The sequence below is a fragment of the Mus caroli genome, unplaced genomic scaffold (assembly GCF_978045245.1).
Source record: "Mus caroli unplaced genomic scaffold, Mus_caroli_1 scaffold_19, whole genome shotgun sequence".
Taxonomy (NCBI): Eukaryota; Metazoa; Chordata; class Mammalia; order Rodentia; family Muridae; genus Mus; species Mus caroli.
In genome coordinates this window covers 34,860,819-34,881,967 of record NW_028227274.1, presented here as the reverse complement: position 1 = coordinate 34,881,967, position 21,149 = coordinate 34,860,819, and the positions used below count along the sequence as shown (strand labels likewise).

The 21,149-nt window shown below is 39.6% G+C and overlaps 2 protein-coding genes across 2 annotated transcripts; both read right to left on the bottom strand.

The window, feature by feature from the left end:
- Window positions 1-7,100: 7,100 nt before the first annotated feature.
- On the bottom strand, window positions 7,101-12,522 carry LOC110284905 (protocadherin beta-14). Its single transcript, XM_021150900.2, has one exon. It carries the CDS (start codon window positions 12,362-12,364, stop codon window positions 9,971-9,973), a length of 2,394 nt encoding a protein of 797 aa, XP_021006559.1. The 5' UTR covers window positions 12,365-12,522; the 3' UTR covers window positions 7,101-9,970.
- Window positions 12,523-14,752: 2,230 nt separating this feature from the next.
- LOC110284908 (protocadherin beta-6-like) lies at window positions 14,753-21,017 on the bottom strand. The gene has a single exon (XM_021150904.3). It carries the CDS (start codon window positions 17,704-17,706, stop codon window positions 15,316-15,318), a length of 2,391 nt encoding a protein of 796 aa, XP_021006563.1. The 5' UTR covers window positions 17,707-21,017; the 3' UTR covers window positions 14,753-15,315.
- Window positions 21,018-21,149: the final 132 nt, after the last annotated feature.

Sequence of the window (21,149 nt, the reverse complement as noted above, 5' to 3'; positions counted from 1 at the left end):
CTTATTTATTTTTTGGAGCTAGAATCTTGAGAACAAGGTCAAACTGGCTTTGTATGTAGCCATGACTCCTCCTGCCTCCACTTTTGAGTGCTTGAATGAGAGGCTTGAGCTACCATGCCACGAACTTCCCGTTTTCTATCCCTAAACACATACAGAATGAAAAATGTAAGGAGTTGGGTAGGACTAGAGGAGTGGAGATTTTCACTGAAGAAGGCTATGTTTGTATTATATTTCAGTATCAAATCACTATCACTTAATTTTTTCAAAGTTCAAAGACTTATTATAGTTGGTTCTCCTATTCATGCCCTACACAATTCCATATGGTTCTTCTCACAGCAGTTATCCAAGGACCCATAATTTGTCTGTGATGGAATATGTAGATTGAATTATTGTAGTGGGAAGACACACCCTAAATGTGGGTGTCACTGTTTCCTGGGCTGTGGTCCCAGATTGAATGAAAATGAGAAAGATGAGCAGAAGCATTCATCTCTCTCTGCTCTGTGACTGTGACCTTCATGCTCTGATTGCTGTGACTTCTCTACCATGATGGACTGTACCCTCACACTGAACCAAACCATTGTTTCTTTAAGTTGCCTTTGTCAGTTAGTTTGTTGTAACAATGAGAAAAGTAATGAGTACCTTTCCCCTTATGCTTGTATGTCTTTAAAGAAAAATATACTCAAGAGTCTTTGTAGGTGACAAAGCACGTAACACTTTTCTTTTTAAAATATGGTTTGTTTACCCACCGTATTTCTACTCTGGTGATCTCTAATTCCACTTTTCTGTAGGCAACACCATGCCGCTTTTTGTGGCTAACTAATACTAATATATGCATACATAAAATGTTTTCTTTATCTGTTTGTCTATTGACTGGCACTGCTGTGTAGTTGTTTCTCCACGTTGAAATATTTGACTTATAAGATTCAGGAAGGTCATGAAAGTTTTAAAACTTGTTCAGGAAGTTACAAGTTTCCCAGTGTCTCTCCCCAAGAACATATAAGCAAAACAATAATTGCAAGGAGGTAGAAAATCCTCTTGGGTCAAACTGCTTGCAAGTTGAGTAGGAAACTTGTGGGATTTATCTTTTGGGAGTCATCAACTGAACTTCTGGAGCCAATACACTCATTGATTCTTCTAAGTAGAGTTTGATAGAATTGTTTCTCTGGTCAGGCATTGAATCCCTTTCTGGAGTGAATAGGAATTAGTTCCCATCTCTCCAGGAAAAAATCATATAGCAAATTCTTGGAAAAATAAATATTGCATCATTTTAAAAGCATAATATACACATTTTGTTTTTATTTCTTAAAAACAAAGGCTGAAAATTGCTCTCGGATATCTTTGGGATCTATTATCATTCTGTTATTGATTTGACATCTTTAGGATACAGCTTTCATCTTTTTTTTTTTTTTTAAGAACAGGATAGCTGCCTAATTTCCTACATCTCTGCTCATAGCAGTAACTAAATGGAAGCAAGTCTGCCCCTTCTTTAATAGTAAAACATCCCTGAATATGCCATACCCATAACTTAATTATTAAACAACAATCAACTGTGGGAAAAGTTAGGAAGTATAATTTATAGCTCACATGTCCACATGAGAAGTGAACGTTACATAGTTTGGTCAGATTATCAGTTTTGTTATATCTACTCAGAGCTGACCCTTGACTTACTTTAACTACCTAGTAGGTGTATATAGAGTTAAATGTCACCCAGTTCAGATTGGTTGTTATTTGAGCATATGACTGTATCTCTATATTATTGGTGTATTTGATATCCAAAAGGATTCTTAGTTTTATGAAAGCTTAGTCCAAAAGGCACCAAATAATGCATCCTATTCTATGTTCTGTCTAAGATCATAGTGTACTCTGTAGAAGTATTTCCATAGGAAGAGGCAGCTTAAAACTTCCTAAACACCTTTGAATTGTTGTTGTAGATGCAAATCATGTTGAAGAATGTCATTCCTTCACATAATCTTCATAAGAAAGGCAAAGTCATTTCTTCACCATTGCTGTTGTTGATTCACAAGTTTAGAAAGGTGTGAATGAAGTATGTAAGCAAGTCAGTGTTTCTTTGTGTAGCCACCAGTGTCTGGGTATGAACTGAGGAGGCAGAATAGGATATTGTACAGGATATTCTTGCTAAGAGCTGCAGTATCACTTTCTTGGTCTTGTACCATACCACACATTGAGAACGAGGACCTCAAGAGCATTAGAAACCAGTTCAGGATAATTTTTTTTTACACATGATTGTCCAGTTCTTTTGGTAACCTTTGTCTCAGCCTCCCATGTGTATGGATTATCAGTATATGCTACCAAGATGGATTATATATTAAAAAAAGAAAATTGGCTCACATATTTCAGGTTATATAATTGCAGTGTTAATAAAGCAAATATCAAATTATAAATAGTAAGTGAATATTTTATGAAAAGCTATATATTTGTGAGTCATCTTATTAGGGTTTTTTTGAAGACAATATCTTTTATAGCCCAGACTGACCTCAGATTTGCTGAGTAGCTCAGAATGACCTTGAACTCTTGTTCTTCTTACATCTGACCCCCAAATGATGCTATTACTCTAAACTTATACTTTAACTTTTAAGTTTACTAAGATATGGAAACTAAACATAGGTCTGACAAAATGGTTTATCCATCAAAGGTGCCTGTCACAAGAGCTGACAACCTGAGTTCAAATCCCAGGAACCACATCGTAGATGCAGAGAGCTGACTCCTTCAAGTTGTCCTGTGCCATCAGCACACATATGTAATACATGTGTTTAAACTTTGGTATGTTCACAAAAATAAGTTACAAAATGTAATTAGGGTACCAGTATTGACTAATTTATATGTAGAGTGCATATTTTTCTAAACTCATCAAAGGAAGAGCACTACAGAAGGGTACAGAAGGGAAATTTGATTTGTCAAGATCATAAAAAGACAAGAATAAAAGAAAAATTGTAGTTATAGATAGGTCCTTGTATGTACATGTTTGAATATGTATAGGTGAGTTGTAAGAATCCTCCAGTCATGAGCTTTGTGGTAAAACTACTGGTGGTGAATCCCTATCCACACTGTTTTCAGTATCCTAGCTAAAACAAGTGAAAATCCAGTTTAAATGATGGAACATTAAAAATGTTTGTAGATATGCCATCTGATAAAAGGTAAGCAACCACACACGCCATACAAAGAAACAAAGACAGCATGAATTATAAGAAGATAAACTAGCCCTCCCTCCCCCCCCCCAACATACTAACATTAGTCAATGGAAATATCAGGCGAATGGCCAAACAATTATACTTACCATATAAATGGCATACTTGAAAAATATCTGCATGGGTCGTGTTGAAAGGATATACTCATCTCCAAAACAGCAATAATGTTAGCAATCCTAGGTGGCTGGGATGATGGCTCAGTGGTTAAGAGCTTTTGTTCTCTTGAAGAGGACTAGGATTCAGTTCTGAACAAATCCATTAGATGACTCACAAACACATCTAATTCCAATTCCAGGGAGCTTGAGGCTCCTTCTGGTCTTCAGGAGCTCTGCACACATGCTGTGCACATACAAATAACACATACTCATAAAAATAAATGAATGAGGTTGCAGAGAAGGTCAGTTAATGAAGTGCCAGCCACAAGAATGAATGAATACAAGTTGTAAAGGGAAAGGCAATAATCTTCAAACAGAGAATGAAGCCTCTTGGTTACTTTTTGGTTGCTGTGATAAAAAATCTTGACAAAAGCAACTTTAGGGGAGAAAGCATTTATTCAGTCTCACGGTTACAGTCTGTTGTCCATCCAGGTGGAGTGGCCAGGCTGGCAGGTGTTTGAAGCTGCTGGTTATATGATATCCACTGTTAGGAAGCAGGCAGGAATGAAAAAATGCTGCAGTTCAGCTCTATTTTCCCATTTATTCAACTCAAGATCCCAGACACAAAATTGTGATACCCACAGTGGGCAGACCTTTTTAGTTCAATTAATGCAATCATGACAATCTTCCATCCCAGTGGTGGTGATGCACACTTTTAATCCCAACACTTAAGAGGCAGAGGCAGGCAGATTCTGAAAGTCCCAGGAGAGCCAATGCTACACAGAGAAACCCTATCTTGAAAAACCGAACTAAACCAAGCCAAGCAAGAAGATACTCTCCCAAAAGGAGTCTTCAAAGGCTTACTTAACCTATATGACACATCTATAGGTGTAAGGTGTACCAGAAGGTTTGCATCTGGTCTAGATCTTGCCAAATGACAATTAACACTAACTCTAACAGGAAGATATTCAGTCGTGGGGGATATACTGAGTGACAAGGTACTTTCTCAGTTTTGTCTTCATCATGGAAAAAGAGAAAGTTATCTACAAGTCAAAAACTTACACGTAATGTAACTGAGGAATGTTGTAATGGAAAGCAATTTGGGCTCAATAATTCACCTAATTTATACTTTTCAAGAACATAGATAACAATTCTGCAAATAGAAAGTAATTAATGAACATTATATCAGTATACATGAATATTTATTGAAATAAACTACTTAACGCTAACATTTAGCCAACTATAGATGAATGGAGAAAATAACATAATATAATATTTGATGTCAAAAATACCAGAGGAGGTTTTCTTTCCTTTCTCTCTGTCTCCTCCTCAGGAGTAAAATTGATTAACTGTCCAGGCAAGATTTAATTTCCACTCACTTCTGGCATGTGACAAGATATACCAGTTGTCCTTCTTTGAAACTGGTCATTATTACTCTTTTTAACCTCTTTTCTTCTTCCTTCTTTTCTTTTTATCTATCCTCTCCTTCCCCCTATTCTCCCAAGAAATAAAGTTGACCAGCAACCCAGGCCAGATTTCATCTTTCCTTACTCGGGACAAGTAGTGAGGTTGATCGGTTGCTTGGGCTATGGTTTGTGTGTGCTCACTCATAATGCCACTGTACTTGAGTGGTTGTCAGAGACAATGTTCAAGGAGTCTGTGTCCTTATTATTTGTACGACCTGCAGATCAGACTCAGGTTTTTAGGCTTGGTGACAGTTGGCTTTACCCCATCTCTCAAAGGCCCTTTAACACACATTTTGTACTGTTCTGTCTTCCTACAAATCTCCAGACTCTCATGGGAATGATGAAGGCACTCAGGCCAGGCCATACCAGATTGTAATGGCAATGGAAAGTTCTATGTAGCCCAGACTCTTTTGTTGAGACTCTGATTAGAATTGGAAGCTACATTCACTGTAGCTCATACTAAAATCTTAGAGTATATAGCAGACAATATGAACTGCTCCCCTTCCCATAGCACAAATTATATATCTTGGAATTACATAAAAAGAAATCTTATGGGCTGGTGAGATGGCTCAGTGGGTAAGAGCACCCGACTGCTCTTCCAAAGGTCCGAAGTTCAAATCCCAGCAACCACATGGTGGCTCACAACCACCCGTAATGAGATCTGATGCCCTCTTCTGGTGCGTCTGAAGACAGACAACTACAGTGTACTTACATATAATAAATAAATAAATCTAAAAAAAAAAAAAAGAAATCTTATTATCTGCACATAGAAAGATGTCCCTTGCCCTATTTATATGACATATAAGTGGTACTACAGTTACAGCCCATTTATGCTCTTCCAGTGTTCTCAATAAAATGTCTGCATTAAAAACTCTTTGAGGAGAGGCTGGAGAGATAACTTAGTGGTTAAGAATACTTGTTTTTTCAGAGGACTGAACTTTTATTTCTTAGCACCCACTTTAAGAAAGTTGACTGAAGAATTTTATACCCAGCTAAACCACGCTTCTCAGTCACGTGAGAACTCAGAAAACAGTTCACCTTGAAAGTCTATTTCTGTCAGAATGAAGCAAGATATGAAATAATATGGATGGCTCTAGTATGGGGAAACTGGGAATTTATTTCAATTTGAGTTTATCAGTTCATCTTGATCTTCTCCTTAATCTTTGTTTAAATAACAGTGTGTGTTAAAATAAATGAACTTGTAATAATAAAAAGAGTATACTTCAGAGAAAACCACTAAGTTTTTGGAATGTTCAAAGGATACAAACAAGTGGTAACTGACAAATATCATTATTTTCAGCTCTACCAAGAAGGTTATTAATAATAAGAAAATCAGATTCAGGTAAAGTAATGACTCAAATTTAAGGTTTATGGGGAGGGAGGGAGGGAGAGAGGGGGAGACAGAGAGAGAGAGAGAGAGAGAGAGAGAGAGAGAGAGAGAGAGAGAGAGAGAGAGAGAGAGAATATGAAAATCTCTATAAGGAAGTAGCTTTCCCTTCCCCATCAGATAAAGCAATATACATTTTTTTCCCTCTGAGCATCAGAAAATGGCAGAGCTCTGGATTGAGGTACTGAGAAATACCAGCAAAAGTAAGGATAGGAATTAGACTTTAGTGTGGAGAAGTTTGAAAATTCTACACACTGATTATCAGTACTTCCTCTATACCACGAAGTTCAAAATGCCAGGTGCCAAGGTTTTAATTCCTTCCATCTTGTCCACTGATTTTGTAATTAAATTCTTCTTTAGAGAATTACATGGGCCCATGAGAAAACTTACAGAAGCTGAGTTTTGGTCCTAAAACAAATTGTCTCCCTGTAAGTTAAGGTTCACCACTCAACTAGCCCCAACCAAACACAGGATATCTTGTGGGCATTTTTAATTCACTAAAACCCAATAAAAACGGCCATCCAAAAGATGTAATTTGGAGAATCTGTAACATGATGGAAATATTAAAAAATAAAGAAAATAATAACTCAAATGAAAAAGATGTGGTTAGAAGTACTTTTTAAACTTAAAACTAATACTTTCAGAAGTATCAGAAAAATCTCAATTTCTGTAATAAAATAATAGAACACTGTAGAGAAATTAACAATATATGCATAGGGCCTAAAATTATAAAATATAGACCTCAAACATAAGGGATAAAATTAAGAAAACTTTTGGGAAAACAGTATAATCTTCATAATTTTCATTAGGCAGTGATTTCTAAGATATAACACTTAATGTACAAATAATTAAGACTATTGGGTTTATCAAAATAAGTTTTTTTCTTCAAAGGACATTATCAACAAAGTAAAATGATAAATGAAATGAGAGAAATGTTCATAAATGTTCATAAATGATAAAATATAAGGCTGTGGTTTAGGCTGTATACTTTAATTACAATCAACAAATAAGAATGTGTTCATACAATATACTCAAATAGCCAATAAACTCATGGAAATACGCTCAACACTAGAGGTCATTTTGGAACTGCAAATCAAACCACAGTAAGATGTTGCTTCACATAGATAGGATGACAACAATTTTAAGGAAAAACTGTATAAGGAAAAATGATTTCTCTATACATTGTTGGTAGGAATGTAAAATGGCATTCTTTTTGAAAAATAATTTGACAACAATTCAAAAGATATAGTCTTTGTAACAGTAATTCTAATCATAGGCGTATGCCAAAAGAATTGAAAACATATGTGCAAACAAAATTTAAAGCATCATTATTTATAATATGCAAAGTTTTTATATCTAATGAGAAAAGTATGGTACATCCATGCAATAGAATATGAGTCATAAAATGAATAAAGTACTGATATATCTTAATACGATGGCCCTTGAAAATGTTATGTCACACGAAAGAGTCCAGACACACAATGCTACATACACGCTTTCATGCATATGAAATGTACAGAATAAAAAATTAAAAGAGATTGAAAACTTATTAGTAGTTTATCATGGACTTCAGTGGGGTGTGTGTGTGTGTGTGTGTGGGGGTGGGTGTTTGCTGCCTGTTAATGGACACCAAGTTCATTTTAGGGATGATGGAAACAGTCACAATTTTGATAGTGGATATACATACGTACATATATATATTCACTAGAGAATAATCACATATTAATTAAATTTCACAAAATTTAAAAATCTTAAAACATGCAAGGAAAAGAAACATTCAGAGAACAAAAAATTAAAATTTCTGAAATTTTAATCAGAAAAATAAAAATGTAGATGGAGAAGATCTACTACATTCTGGTAAAGATCAAAACAAAATATAGTAATTAGAACAAAGGCAAGAAAGACTAAGCTTTGTGTCACAAGCTTTTATGACACAAGCATGGAATTCCAGCACTTGGTAGGCTGAGATGAGACGGCATGTTCAATGCCACCCTGGCCAATAAGTGAGTTCAGAACACTCCAGGCAACACAATGAGATTGCATCTTAAAAAGAAAGAAGTAGAAAAATTAAACACTAAGCAACCTACTTGGAGCAATAAATTATCCAATAGAAAAATCAAGGAAAAAAAAATCCTATCAAGCAAACGAAAATGGCCACACACTACACTGAGACCAATGAGATACAGCAAAAGCAGTACCAAGAGGGAAATCTGTAGACACCAATGCAGCCATTAAAGAAAGCAAGCTCCAAAATAAGCAATCTGCCCCGTGTTTCAAAGGACCAACAGAACAAGAATGAACCAAGTTCAAAATTAATAGACAAAAATAAGCTAGTAGGACAGAAACAAGAAAGAGACTGAATAATCCAGAAAAGAGAAATACAACCGAGCCTGTTCTTAAAAAAAAAAAAAAAAAACCCCGACAAACACTATGATAGACTAAAAATTAAAAAAAAAATCAGACATGAAAAGGGAGACATTGCAACCAACACCACAAAACACAAAGAATAGTGAAATAATATGATGAGCAGGCATCTGGCAGCCAATCTTACAACCTAGACACATTCTTGAAGAAAATTAACAGGCCAATAATAAGAGTCAGTTTAGAACTTTTTCTTCAAAGAAAAGCCAAAGACCAAATGGCTACTGAGTTTCACCAACTATTTAAATTACGATTTAATTTATATTGATATTAGTTTTATGTGTGTGGGTACACATGGACACCGAAAGAGGGCAATGGTTCTCCCTGAAGCTCGATTTAGAGTCTATTTGTGAGCCACCAGACATTGGTGCTGAGAACTAAGCTGGGGTCCTTAGAAGAATATTTCCTCTTTAGCACAAAGTCATCTTTCCAGCCCCTGATAGTTTTACTTAGATGTTTTAAGTTTATTATAATTCACTTTTTGAGAACTGATCTCATTTGTTAATTAAAATCGTATTTATTTTCACATGAAGAGCTTATTTTTTCCTTTTGGTTCTGAGCGTTGGATCCAGGGCACCATGCCTGCTGAACACATGGTTTTCCATCTAGCTACACCTCAAGCTCCAGTAGATGTATTTTAGAGTAATATTGACTTAATGACAGATTTCTTGTGAAAGCACACTAATGTGTCTCTGTGTTTACTGTGTATGTATTAACCATGTAGATTGATAATTGCTCAATCATGCTAAAAGAGTTAGAATCACTGTTTACATACCAAAGCCATTTTTGAAAAACCAGTCGCAAGTGTATTAATAAGTCCACCATTCTTGATATAACAGGTGAGTTTTTCAGAATGTTAAAAGATACTTTAATTAACTTTTATATATTTTGAAAGAAATACGTAATCTAGAAACATAATCCTGATCGAATAACAGCTCATTCGAAGAAAGAAAACGGGGCTCTTGGAACTAGGCAACCAAATCATAGGATTTAGAAGTTCACAAAAGAATGCTTGCCTGATTGCAAATTATTTTTAAAACTGAAAGCCATCATTTACAATAGCATTAAATTCATCCTAGCAATAACAAGAACTTTCGAGACAGGAGTTCTTTGACTAAAAGAAATCAATGCACATGCTCAGAAACCAGGAGCCTGAAAATACCTCTTAACTTTTAAACCTTTTTTTTAAGTGATGAAAACGGAAAGAACATTTTGCAGCTATATTGTGTGCTTGAGGGAAAGATAGTTAGCAAAAAAATGCAAGGAATATTCGACAATGTGAATCAGCTACAAATATGACTATCAGTATCATGCTAGTGCAGACCTCTTTCCACGAGTGAATGGTTGTAAAATTATATCACCGAATATTCATCACATGAGGTCAAAATGTGATTTCTAGCTAAACCCCAAAGAATCCCTAAAATTGGAATTCTCCTCCGTGTTTCTGTAACCTCCTTCATTCAAGAAGTTGGGGAGTACTGGTTTAAGAAATTTAAACTCATTTGTTCCAGTACCTCCCGTCAGACACACCTCATACTGGTAGCTCTGGGACAGGGTCCCAGATCCGCTAACATCCACCAGGTGGCCAGGAAAGTGTCCCTCAGGCACAGAGCAGCCACCCAGAGAAGTCTCCCCAGCCTTCCTGCACAACCTCACTCCCACAAACAGCAGCACAGACACCAGGAAGAGAGAAGACACAGAGGCTAAGGCAATGACCAGGTACAGTGTTAGTACATCTTCTTCTTGTGCAGGGTCGCGCGCCACCTCTGGCAGAGGAAGGTAGGGTTGAGAGAAACCATCGACGAGCAATACATGCAGTGTGACACTGGCAGAGCGCGGAGGATCTCCATTGTCCTTGACCAACAGCAGCAGCCTGTGCTTGGGCACATCGCGCTCGCTCAGCAGCCTGGTGGTGCGCACCTCGCCATTGTGTGCCCACACACTGAACAGTCCAGGCTCCGTAGCCTTGAGCAGTTGGAATGACAGCCAGGCATTCTGGCCAGAGTCGCGATCCACAGCCACCACCTTGGTGACCAGGTATCCAGACTCGGCAGCCCTGGGCAGCAGCTCAGTGTAAGGCGCAGAGGAGTTCTGCATCGGGTAGAGCACGAAGGGCGCATTGTCATTGTCGTCCAGCACCACCACGCGCACCAGCGCCTGGCTGCTGAGCGCGGGAGAGCCTCCGTCTGTGGCGCCCACATGGAACTCGAAGGCCTGCAGGACCTCATAGTCCAGCGCCCTGAGCGCAAACAGCTGCCCATTGTCTGCGTTGATGGAGATGAGCGAGTCGAGGGCCAGTTGTGGCTCATGAGGAGGCAGCAGCGAGTAGGTGATGTGGGCATTGGAGCCTGAATCTGAGTCTGTGGCGCTCATGGTGCCGATGTGCAATGCAGGGCTGTTGTTTTCTCGGACAAACATGGTGTAGGAGGTGTGGGTGAAGGCGGGGGCATTGTCGTTGATGTCAGACACCTGCACTGTTATGGTGTGCTGGGTTGTGAGCCTGGGTGTGCCCATGTCTGAGACCGTAATGGTGATGTTGTACTCAGCTCTGCTCTCTCTGTCCAGTGCTCTTTCAGTTACCAACGTGTAGAAGTTTTCTTCATTAGGTTTCAAGAGGAAAGGAAGACGGTCTTGGACAGAGCACACCATTTTTCCATTGTCTCCAGAGTCTGGATCTGAAATTCCAAAAATCGCGACTACAGTTTCAGGTGAGTTTTCTGGAATTTCGCTGATTAGTACTGACATGGTGAGTTCAGGAGCGTTGTCATTTACATCCGTCACATCTATTACTACTGTGCATTTTCCTGAAAGGCCTCCCCCATCAGAGGCCTCGATTTCCATGCGGTAAGACTGAATTTCCTCAAAGTCCAACAGTTTTCTTACTCTAATTTCTCCGGTGTCTGTATTTATTTCAAAAGCCTGAAGAACTTGATTTGATGATTGAAAAAGCGAATAGGAGAGCTCTCCGTGTATCCCAGCATCTAAATCTCTTGCGGATACAGTGAGGACAAGGGAGCCCACGGGGCTGTTCTCTTGAACCTGCACCTCATAGAGCCCTTGGGCAAATTCAGGGGCATTGTCATTAATGTCCAGGACCACAATGACAACCTGGGTAGTCCCAGTCTTGGGAGGTGACCCCCTGTCTAGAGCCGTGAGTGTTAATCTAATCTGTGCCTGCTCCTCCCGGTCCAGTGCTTTGTCTAGCACCAGCTCTGGATATTTCCTGCCATCGCTGTGATTGCGGGTGAGAAGGTGGAAATGGGCGTTGGTGCTGATTGTATAGTTCTGAACCGTGTTGCTCCCTACATCCAAATCTTGAGCTATTTTCAATGGAAACACGGCACCTGGAAGGCTACTTTCCACAATTTTAAGGAGAATTTCATCTTCCATGAATTCTGGGGCATGATCGTTTACGTCTTGAAGCTGTATTTCCCCTTGAATAAATTGCACTGGGCTTTTGAGTAACACCTGGAAATGTAGGATACACGGGTTGGTGCTCCCGCATAACTCCTCTCGATCCAATTTTTCTTTCAGGAGCAAATTTCCACTCTTCTGCTCCAGCTGCAGGAGCTGTTTGTTCCCTTTGGAAAGAATCTGGGCGCCCCTGGTAATCAACTCCCTTAAACTCAACCCCAAATCTTTTGCTAGGTTCCCCACCAAAGAGCCCCTGTCTGTCTCCTCTAGAACGGAATACATAATGGTTGCACTACCTGCCTCCCACAGCAGTAACAGAAAGATAATGGCGGTCACTTGCCTTTTCTGTGGTGCCTTGTGGAGTGATGTCTCCATCGTTCCTCTGCTTCAAAAGATGCAGCAGTTAATCATCCAAGAATTCCTTTGTGAACAGCTCAGGAATCCTGTCTACATAAATTTAAGCCTATTTTCTTTTTAATATTGCGGGATGCAGCTTATCCACCTCTCTGAAAGGATCGATCGGCAGAGCTGTGAAAAGCTTTCTTTCTCAGCAGCAAGAAATGGCTCTGATTTTACAGTCACAAATTCGCCAAGATTCAGTTTTCTTAGCCTGCAGCGCCACCAAGCGTTCTGTTTTACAACTTCAGATACTTTTTGTTTCAAAGTACACTGTAAAGGCTAAAATGTGTGGCCCACCTTTTAGGTCAAAGTGTTTGTTCTATTTGCGCCTTTCCTTTCTTTTCCTTTCACCTAAGTCTCGTATGGCAGCCTTGAGGTAGCTAAGCTGTGTGAGAGAATTACATACCTTTCTCATGAAGGAACAAACTCAGTACACAAAGCTCTGTCTCTGTAGAGTCAGTCGTTCATTTAAAACTTATTTACCTGTATAGGTAATCATTTAGATTTTGACTGTAACACCATGAAGGAACAAGCAAAATTTCTTGTTCTCAGAACAGTTTTCATTTTATTGTAAAAGTTACAAATTCCTTTTGTTTTACATAAATATATTATTTTTTGAAAATACAGTTTTAAACTTCCAAATGATCATGTGCCTGAAGCTACTGAAGGACAACTAAAGGGTGATCTTCTGTTATTGTTTGTTTGTTTGAGTCTTTGGGGGTTTACATTCTTTGAAACTATCCTTCATTGTATGTGATGGCCAATACATTTGACTGCCGGTGGTCACTCACTTTATAAGTTCTGGCTCAGAGTTCAACTGTCGTTTCTCAAATACAAAGAAGATAATGAGGTTGATGTTGGAAAATGGATCCTGTCTCAGGAAGGGTTTCTTCATGTGCGCTATTAGGTAGGGAACCAGGCAGTGCACAACCTTTGGGCTGTGGAAATTGCATACTTGAAAAACACCGAAGCTCCAAACAGAGCTGCATAGTTGGAGTGACAGAAGCAAATGCCCCAAAGAAAAAAAAAGTGCCATTTGAGGGACAAGAATCCCAGAATTCCAAAGAGTAAATGCTTCCCAGTCCACTTTGATTAAGGTTAAAAGTAAAACAAAATCCACACAGAGTATCTTAATGCAATTTACTTTTCTATGAGAGACATTTGAAAAGAGTATTTTTATACAATATGGCAACAATAACCAGAAAAGAAGACTGTGAATAGAAATGGCTTTCTAGTTAGTAAATGATGTTCATAAACATCAGAGGAGAAAATACCAATACTTGAGAAAGCAGAGGGTGAAGTTTGGAAAATACGATTTAGATTTATATACATGAACACAAAAACTTTGAACTCCCAAACTGTTACACACACACACACACACACACACACACACACACACACACACACACACACAAAGATACAATGTGCTCTACTGGATTTTTTTTTCTCAGCAATAAATTTTAGAATGAAAGGAAAGATATTTTCTATATGGAAGGAAAGAAGATAACCTTAGTAAGTGATAATGTTTAAAGTTTCATATACTTGTAATTAAAATAAAATAAAAATAAAAACTTCATTCATTGGCAAAGGCACATAGTTGTAGAGAGAATGTTAGCATTTCTTTGTAGAATTTTTGTTTAAAAAAGGACTGCTGGACAGTTAGTAACATTAAGCAAAGATTTATTCAACATTTGTAAATATCTTGATGCTAAAAGATCACACTCTTCTTACACAATGTTCACAAACTCTAATTTAATGAATTGACAGTTCAGTAAAATCTACATATAAGAAATATGTGTTGATTATTAGGATTCACAGAGACATTCCTAACTGTGCATACCTAAGTAAGGTATGTGTCTTAGCATTTAGAGTTCCTTACGTTTATATTTAGAGATGTACCTGATAACCAGTTACCACAAAATGAGACTAAATTGACAAAATTCAGTAATATCAAGTGTTCACATCTAAAAATTTCTCAAACTAATAGTAAAATTAATTTAATAACTTGTTTAAAACGAAATCTCAAAGACTTTACATGATAGTATACTTAAAAGATTGCTTGAGTTCATATACTATTAAAATATTTTTATTTAACTTGTCAAATACAGGTTAGTTACGCTAATTAAAAAACAAACTATGAAGCATAATAGTGAAACTAGTGGCATCTCCAGAAACTGTCTTTCTAAAAAGTAAAATCTCAAGAATAGTAACAATGGTACAGACAGGCCAAGCATGACGGCAAAAGCCTTTAGTCACAGTACTAAGGTGACAGATGCAGATGGGTCTCTCTGAGTTACAAGACAGCCAGGTCAATCTAGTGAGATTCAGACCATCCCAGGCTACACAGTGAGACCTGTGGTGGGCACATGCTTTTACTTCCACCACTCAGAAGACAGAGGCAGGGGATCTCTATGAGTTCGAGGCCAGCATGGTCTACAGAGTTCCAGGGCAGCCAGGGTTACACATCATTCCCTTGATGCCCTAAGGGAAGAGGGATGTGAGGTGGAGGTGAGTGGGTGAATGAGGGTGTGGGAGGGTGGGGGGAGTATCCTCTCAGAGGCAAAAGAGAAGGGGGATGGAGTGAAGAACTCTTGGAGGGTGAACCAGGCAAAGAGGGCAAAATTCGGAATGTAAATAAATAAGCAAGAGAAAGAAAAAAGAAAAAGAAAAATCCCTGTTTCCAAAAAACAGAAAAGAAAAGAAAAGAAAAGAAAAGAGAAAGAAAAGAAAAGAACAGAACAGAAAAGAAAAGTGACTTAGCTCAGTGGTTTAGTTTGCCTAACATGCACGAGACACTGGATTTCATTCCCAGGCGCTATTATAAAAAGTAAGAGCATAAACTTCTGTCAATGCACATCGATAGCGTGCAGATATAGGTTGAAAGATATTTCTAAGCTTAAACAGAGTTTAGTAGTTTATTAAAGCATTTAGATGAATAGGAAGCTATTCCGAAGAGTAGGACTTTCCTCTGTGTTCCTCTCAGAGGGCACAGAAGGAAAGTGGGGATTAATTGCCTTTCGCAATTTGAACTCACCAGTCCCAGTGTCTCCTCTCAGACACACCTCATACTGGTAGCTCTGGGAAAGAGTCCCAGCGCCACTGACATCCACCAGATGGCCAGGAAAGTGTCCCTCAGGCATAGAGTAGCCTCCGAGAGAGGCCGCTCTGAACTTCTTGCACAGCCTCACCCCCACAAACAGCACCACAGACAAGAGGAAGAGCGAAGATACAGATGCTAAGGCAATAACCAGGTATAACGTGAGCGCATCTTCAGCATCCTCTATGGAGTCCTGCGCCACCTCTGGCAGAGGCAGGTAGGGCTGAGAGAAGCCATCCACCAGCAGCACATGCAGCGTGACGCTGGCAGAGCGCGGAGGTTCTCCATTGTCCTTGACCAGCATCAGTAGCCTGTGCTTGGGCACATCGCGCTCGCTCAGCAGCCTGGTGGTGCGCACCTCGCCATTGTGCGCCCACACACTAAACAGTCCAGGCTCCGTGGCCTTGAGCAGTTGGAATGACAGCCAGGCATTCTGGCCAGAGTCGCGGTCCACAGCCACCACCTTGGTGACCAGGTATCCGGGCTCTGCAGCCCTGGGAAGCAATTCTGTGCAGGGTGCAGAGGCGTTCTGCATGGGGTAGAGCACGAAGGGCACATTGTCATTGTCGTCCACCACCACCACATGCACCAGCACTTGGCTGCTGAGTGCGGGAGAGCCTTGGTCTGTGGCGTCCACGCGGAACTCGAAGGCCTGCAGGGCCTCATAATCCAGCGCCCTGAGCGCAAACAGTTGCCCATTGTCTGCATTGATGGAGACCAGCGAGGCGAGGGCCAGCTGCTTGTCCTGAGGCAGCAGTAGTGAGTAGGTGATGTGGGAATTGGAGCCTGAGTCTGAGTCTGTGGCGCTGATGGTGCCTATGTGCAGGGCGGGGCTGCTGTTCTCGTGGACGAACATGGTGTATGAGGTTTGGGTGAAGGCGGGGGCGTTGTCGTTGATGTCAGACACCTGCACTGTTATGGTGTGCTGGGTTGTGAGCCTGGGTGTGCCCAGGTCGGAGACAGTGATGGTGATGTTGTATTCAGATCTGCTCTCTCTGTCTAGTGCCCCATCTGTTTCCAGAGTATAGAAATTCTCCATAGATGGTCTTAGAAGAAATGGAAGATTGTCATCTATGGAACACATAACCCGCTGGTTATTTCCAGAGTCCGCATCTGAAACACTGAATACTGCCACTATGATACCTGGCAAATTTTCAGGGATGGGGCTGTTGAGTGAGGATAGGGTCACTTCTGGAGCGTTATCATTCACGTCCAATACTTGGATGACTAAGGAACATTTTCCTGTTAGCCCGCCACCATCTAGGGCCTCAACATCCACATGGTAAGACTGGAATGCTTCAAAATCCAACGTGCTTTTCAGTCGAATTTCTCCTGTCTTTGTGTTTATTTCAAAAGGCTCGTTAGCATCATCATCTTGAGACAGTCCATAAGACACCTCCCCGAAGGACCCTATATCTAAATCTCTTGCTGAGACTGTAATAAGCAGTGAGCCAATGGGGTTGTTCTCAGGAACTTGGACCTCATAGAGCTCCTGAGCAAATTCTGGTGCGTTGTCATTTATATCTAAGACTAATATTTGAATCTCTGTGGTCCCTGACCTGGGCGGAGACCCACCGTCCACCGCAGTGAGCTTTAGTCTGAGCTGGTCTTGCTTCTCACGGTCCAAAGCCTTGTCCAACACTAGCTCAGGGAACTTCTTGCCATCGCTGCGATTGCGAGTGAGCACGTGGAAGTGAGGGTTATCACTGACAGTGTAGCTCTGAATGCTGTGGCTGCCAGTGTCTAAGTCCTGTGCCATTTTCAAAGGGAATATCTTTCCAGGTGGAGCTATTTCTGATATTTTAAGGAGCATTTCTCTGGCAGGAAACTCTGGGGCGTGGTCATTTATATCTATAACTCTCAGTTCAGCTTGATAAAACTGCAAAGGATTTTTTAGTAACACCCGGAAAGACAGCACACAAGGCTCTGTGGAGCCACACAGTTCCTCCCGGTCCAGGTTTTCATTGAGCACCAAATCCTGGGTCTGAGGGTCAAGCTGCAAATACTGTCTGTTCCCCTTGAAAACCACTCTAGCATCCCGAGCAGCCAGTTCTCCCACCCTTAGTCCCAAGTCCTTAGTCAGGTTGGCCACAAACGTGCCACTTTCTGTCTCCTCCAGCATGGCATACTGAATTGATTCTGAACCCACCTCCCACAAAAGCATCGATGTAATCAAAACCATCACTTGCCTTGTCTTGCACCACATTTTTGTGTGTGACATCTCTATTGTCTGATTCCGGAGGAAAAATCCCTTCTAGCTCTTCATCACCGAGTAACTTTGGCCTTCCCGAAAACCTTTGTTGTGGAATTGTGGAATTGATCTTACAGGTTCCTGGTGACTCCTCTTCTCCGGAATGCTTAGCTGCAGCAGCAAATGGTTCCGTATTTTTGCTTCAGCTTTTAGGTGAACCAGAGTCTGAGGACGCTAAAGGGTTCTTACTCATTCTCTTAGCCTACACCGCCACCATGCGTTCAAATCAATAACTTCATGAGAAATCTTCAGATCAACACCGGAGCATTATAAAAACTTTTATCCAAGTCTGGGCATTATAAGGACTTTTGAGTCAGCGTTTCCAAACTGAGTGTGTGACGGGTTTCTTAGGAGACGTGTTTGTGTGTACATACTTGTATTTTGTTTTTAGGTTGGTTTTCAAGCCCACTCTATATCTTGAATCCAACTGCCTGCTGATCTAATGGGAGTCCACTCCACAGTCTTTTATGTATTTACAAATCATTCTCGCTGGCCGGGTCAACGTCCCATGAACAACTATGGTTCTTTAACAGTACAACTGATCTCTGATGAGTTCTATGAAATCATGAGTTTAAGATGTACACTGTTTAATTGTCCCAATAAACACATCAACAAATGACTGAAAATGTGAACGCTGGTTAGAAACATAAATATTGACATGAACATCAACTTCTCTACAACACATGACTCATAAATGGTGTGAGCACAGACTTACTTTGTGACAAGGCCACATGAGGACAATAATGGTAGTCATTAGGCCACTGAGAGGAAAACTGCAGCCAAAAGGTACATATGACAGCAATATCTAACCAAAATGATTAATTTAAAATAGGAATAGGAGATATAGATATTTATCATAAGAACTTTAAGATTTAACTTCATTTCTAGGTGAGTAGAATTGGTCATTGTTTTGAGAGATTCAGGGGTTTTATTATAACTTTTCATTAGACAAAACATCCTCATGTTTATTGATCGAAGTCCAAATATATTATTCTATTGTAATCTACCCATGATGATGCAGAAAATGACATTCAAGAAGTACAATAGTGGTGTATGGCTATAATTCCAGGACTTGGGAGTCTAAGACAGAAGGGCAGCAAGTTTGAGTCAAGCTTAGGCTAAATAAAGACTGCATCTCAAAAAAAAAACAAACAAAAACAAAAACAAAAAAAAAACCCAACAAATAGAAATGCAGAAAATGTGAAAGGGATTACATTTGAACACACCATGGAATTTAATGACTAAATATCATGGTTATATTCTTTTACTGTATTTCTCTCTTCTGATAAATTCAAGCATCTTTAAGTATCATTTAAAAGGTGGGTAAGTAACCATACAAGGACATAATATATAATAAATATGACTGGTTTCTGATGGATTTTGTATTTATTTAAAGATAAATTCATTAAAGTCAAGCAAACTTCACTTCACATAACAGCCAAGACAATGGAAGGCGAGAAATTAGAATATATCAAAAATATTTTAACTATTAGTAAAACAAATTTAAAATCTTATGGTTGAAATCATCTTATAGCTAGAGATCACATGTGTACATTCAATAGAATAAAGAGAATATCAATATCACCATCCTCCAGGGTTTACTAGAAAAGCCATTTCTGAGGATGCACATTTCTTGAGCATGTGACTAACAAATGGAACTAATGAAGTAAAACCGACCGTCAAAGATTGTGGATGGGTTTGGTCATTGCTAGATCATTTCTAAACGTTCCCTTTGAATGGGGTCATGGTTAGTCATTGTTGTCAATTTGATTTCAGTACAGCCAAGATTGGTCAGTCTTATCTCCTGCAGTGTCTGTGATGGGTTCCCTAGAGAGAAGTGAGGGAAGAAACACACACTGCATGTGGGCAGCACCATCCCCTAGACCAGAGTCAGAATCAGAGAAGAAAACAGAGAAAGAAAACCAGGTAAGCAATCTGTCCTCTAGGTTCTGGTCACCTCAATGGATGCTGTGATGGTTTGTATATGCTCAACCCACGGAGTGGCACTGTTAGAAGGTGTGGCCCTGTTGGAGTACGTGTGGCCTTGTTGGAGTCGGTGTGTCACTGTGGATGTGGGCTATAAAATCCTCATCCTAGCTTCTTGGAAGTCAGTATTCTGCTAGCAGCTTTCAGATGAAGATGTAGAATTCTCAGCTCCTCCTGCACCATGCCTGTCTGGATGCTGCCATATTCCTACCTTGATGATAATGGACTGAATCTCTGAACTTGTAAGCCAGCCCCAACTAAATACTGTCCTTATAAGAGTTGCTTTGGTCATGGTGTCTGTTCACAGCAATACAGCTCTAAGACAGGTGTTCTTCCTTCAGTGATGGGCTGAAACCTTGAGCCAAAATAAATGCTTCCTCCCTTGTTTTCTTTCACATTCCATTACAGTGAGGGGTGGACTAACAATGGGTATTCTCAGCTCTGATTCCAGGTTAATGTCATACTGTCTCCCAAGTTACTTTATTCACTCTGTGGCTACAATGGTACCAGGTGTCTTCAAATATGGTTTATAGAGTATTCTCAAAGTTAAAACAGATTTTATCAGCATTACAGCATGTGTTGAACTCAATCTAGACAAAGAAAAGTCCATTAAGAACATTGGCACTTAAATGAGAAAGATAGTATCTTGCTATTACCCTCCACACACAAAAAATCCGGGATGCTAACAATTCAGCTGATAATGGTTTAAAATGTATTTCTTAGTAATAAACAAGTTGATTAAAAAGAGATTTTAAAATTGTTTGAAGGTGCTTTTGAGATGGAAAGGTGTTTTGATGGGTAAAAGCATTTGTCTGAACAAGCATGAAGACCCTGGTTCAAATCCCAGTTCTCCTCTAGGGAGCTGGGAGGCAGACACAAGAGGCTCTCTAGAAGCTCTAGGGCCCGCTAGGCTGGTGCCTACAACAGAAAAACACCAAGGGGACCCTGTCTGAAATAAGGTGGAAGGCTATTCCAAGGTGTCTTCTGACCTTCATGCAAATGCCTTGGTCCACACATGCCCACACTGTATACACACACACACACACACACACATACACACACACACACACACAGAGACACAGAGACACAGAGAGTGCTTGCCAATTAGACAAGGTTTTGGCAAGAATGTGAACAAAGTTTTATGTCCAGATATGGCTTCTTATAAGTTGTTTGCAACCAATATTGAAATCTAGTCGGAAATACCTACTGAAAGTTTACTTATACAACTCTACCCCCAAGAAGTGAATGTTCTTCACAAATGCAAATATGTATCTAACCAAAACATATGTGTAAGAATGTTCATAATATTATAACAACCAAACCTTAAACTAAGACAAATGAGTAATTTAGTAATAAAGTATGGCATACACAACTAGAATAATAATTTATGATAAAATAATAAAACAACAGACATTAAAGCAATACTA

Bases quoted from the DNA above. Each gene is read 5' to 3' on its own strand.
- LOC110284905 (XM_021150900.2), bottom strand. From the start codon at position 12,364: ATGGAGACATCACTCCACAAGGCACCACAGAAAAGGCAAGTGACCGCC.
- LOC110284908 (XM_021150904.3), bottom strand. From the start codon at position 17,706: ATGTCACACACAAAAATGTGGTGCAAGACAAGGCAAGTGATGGTTTTG.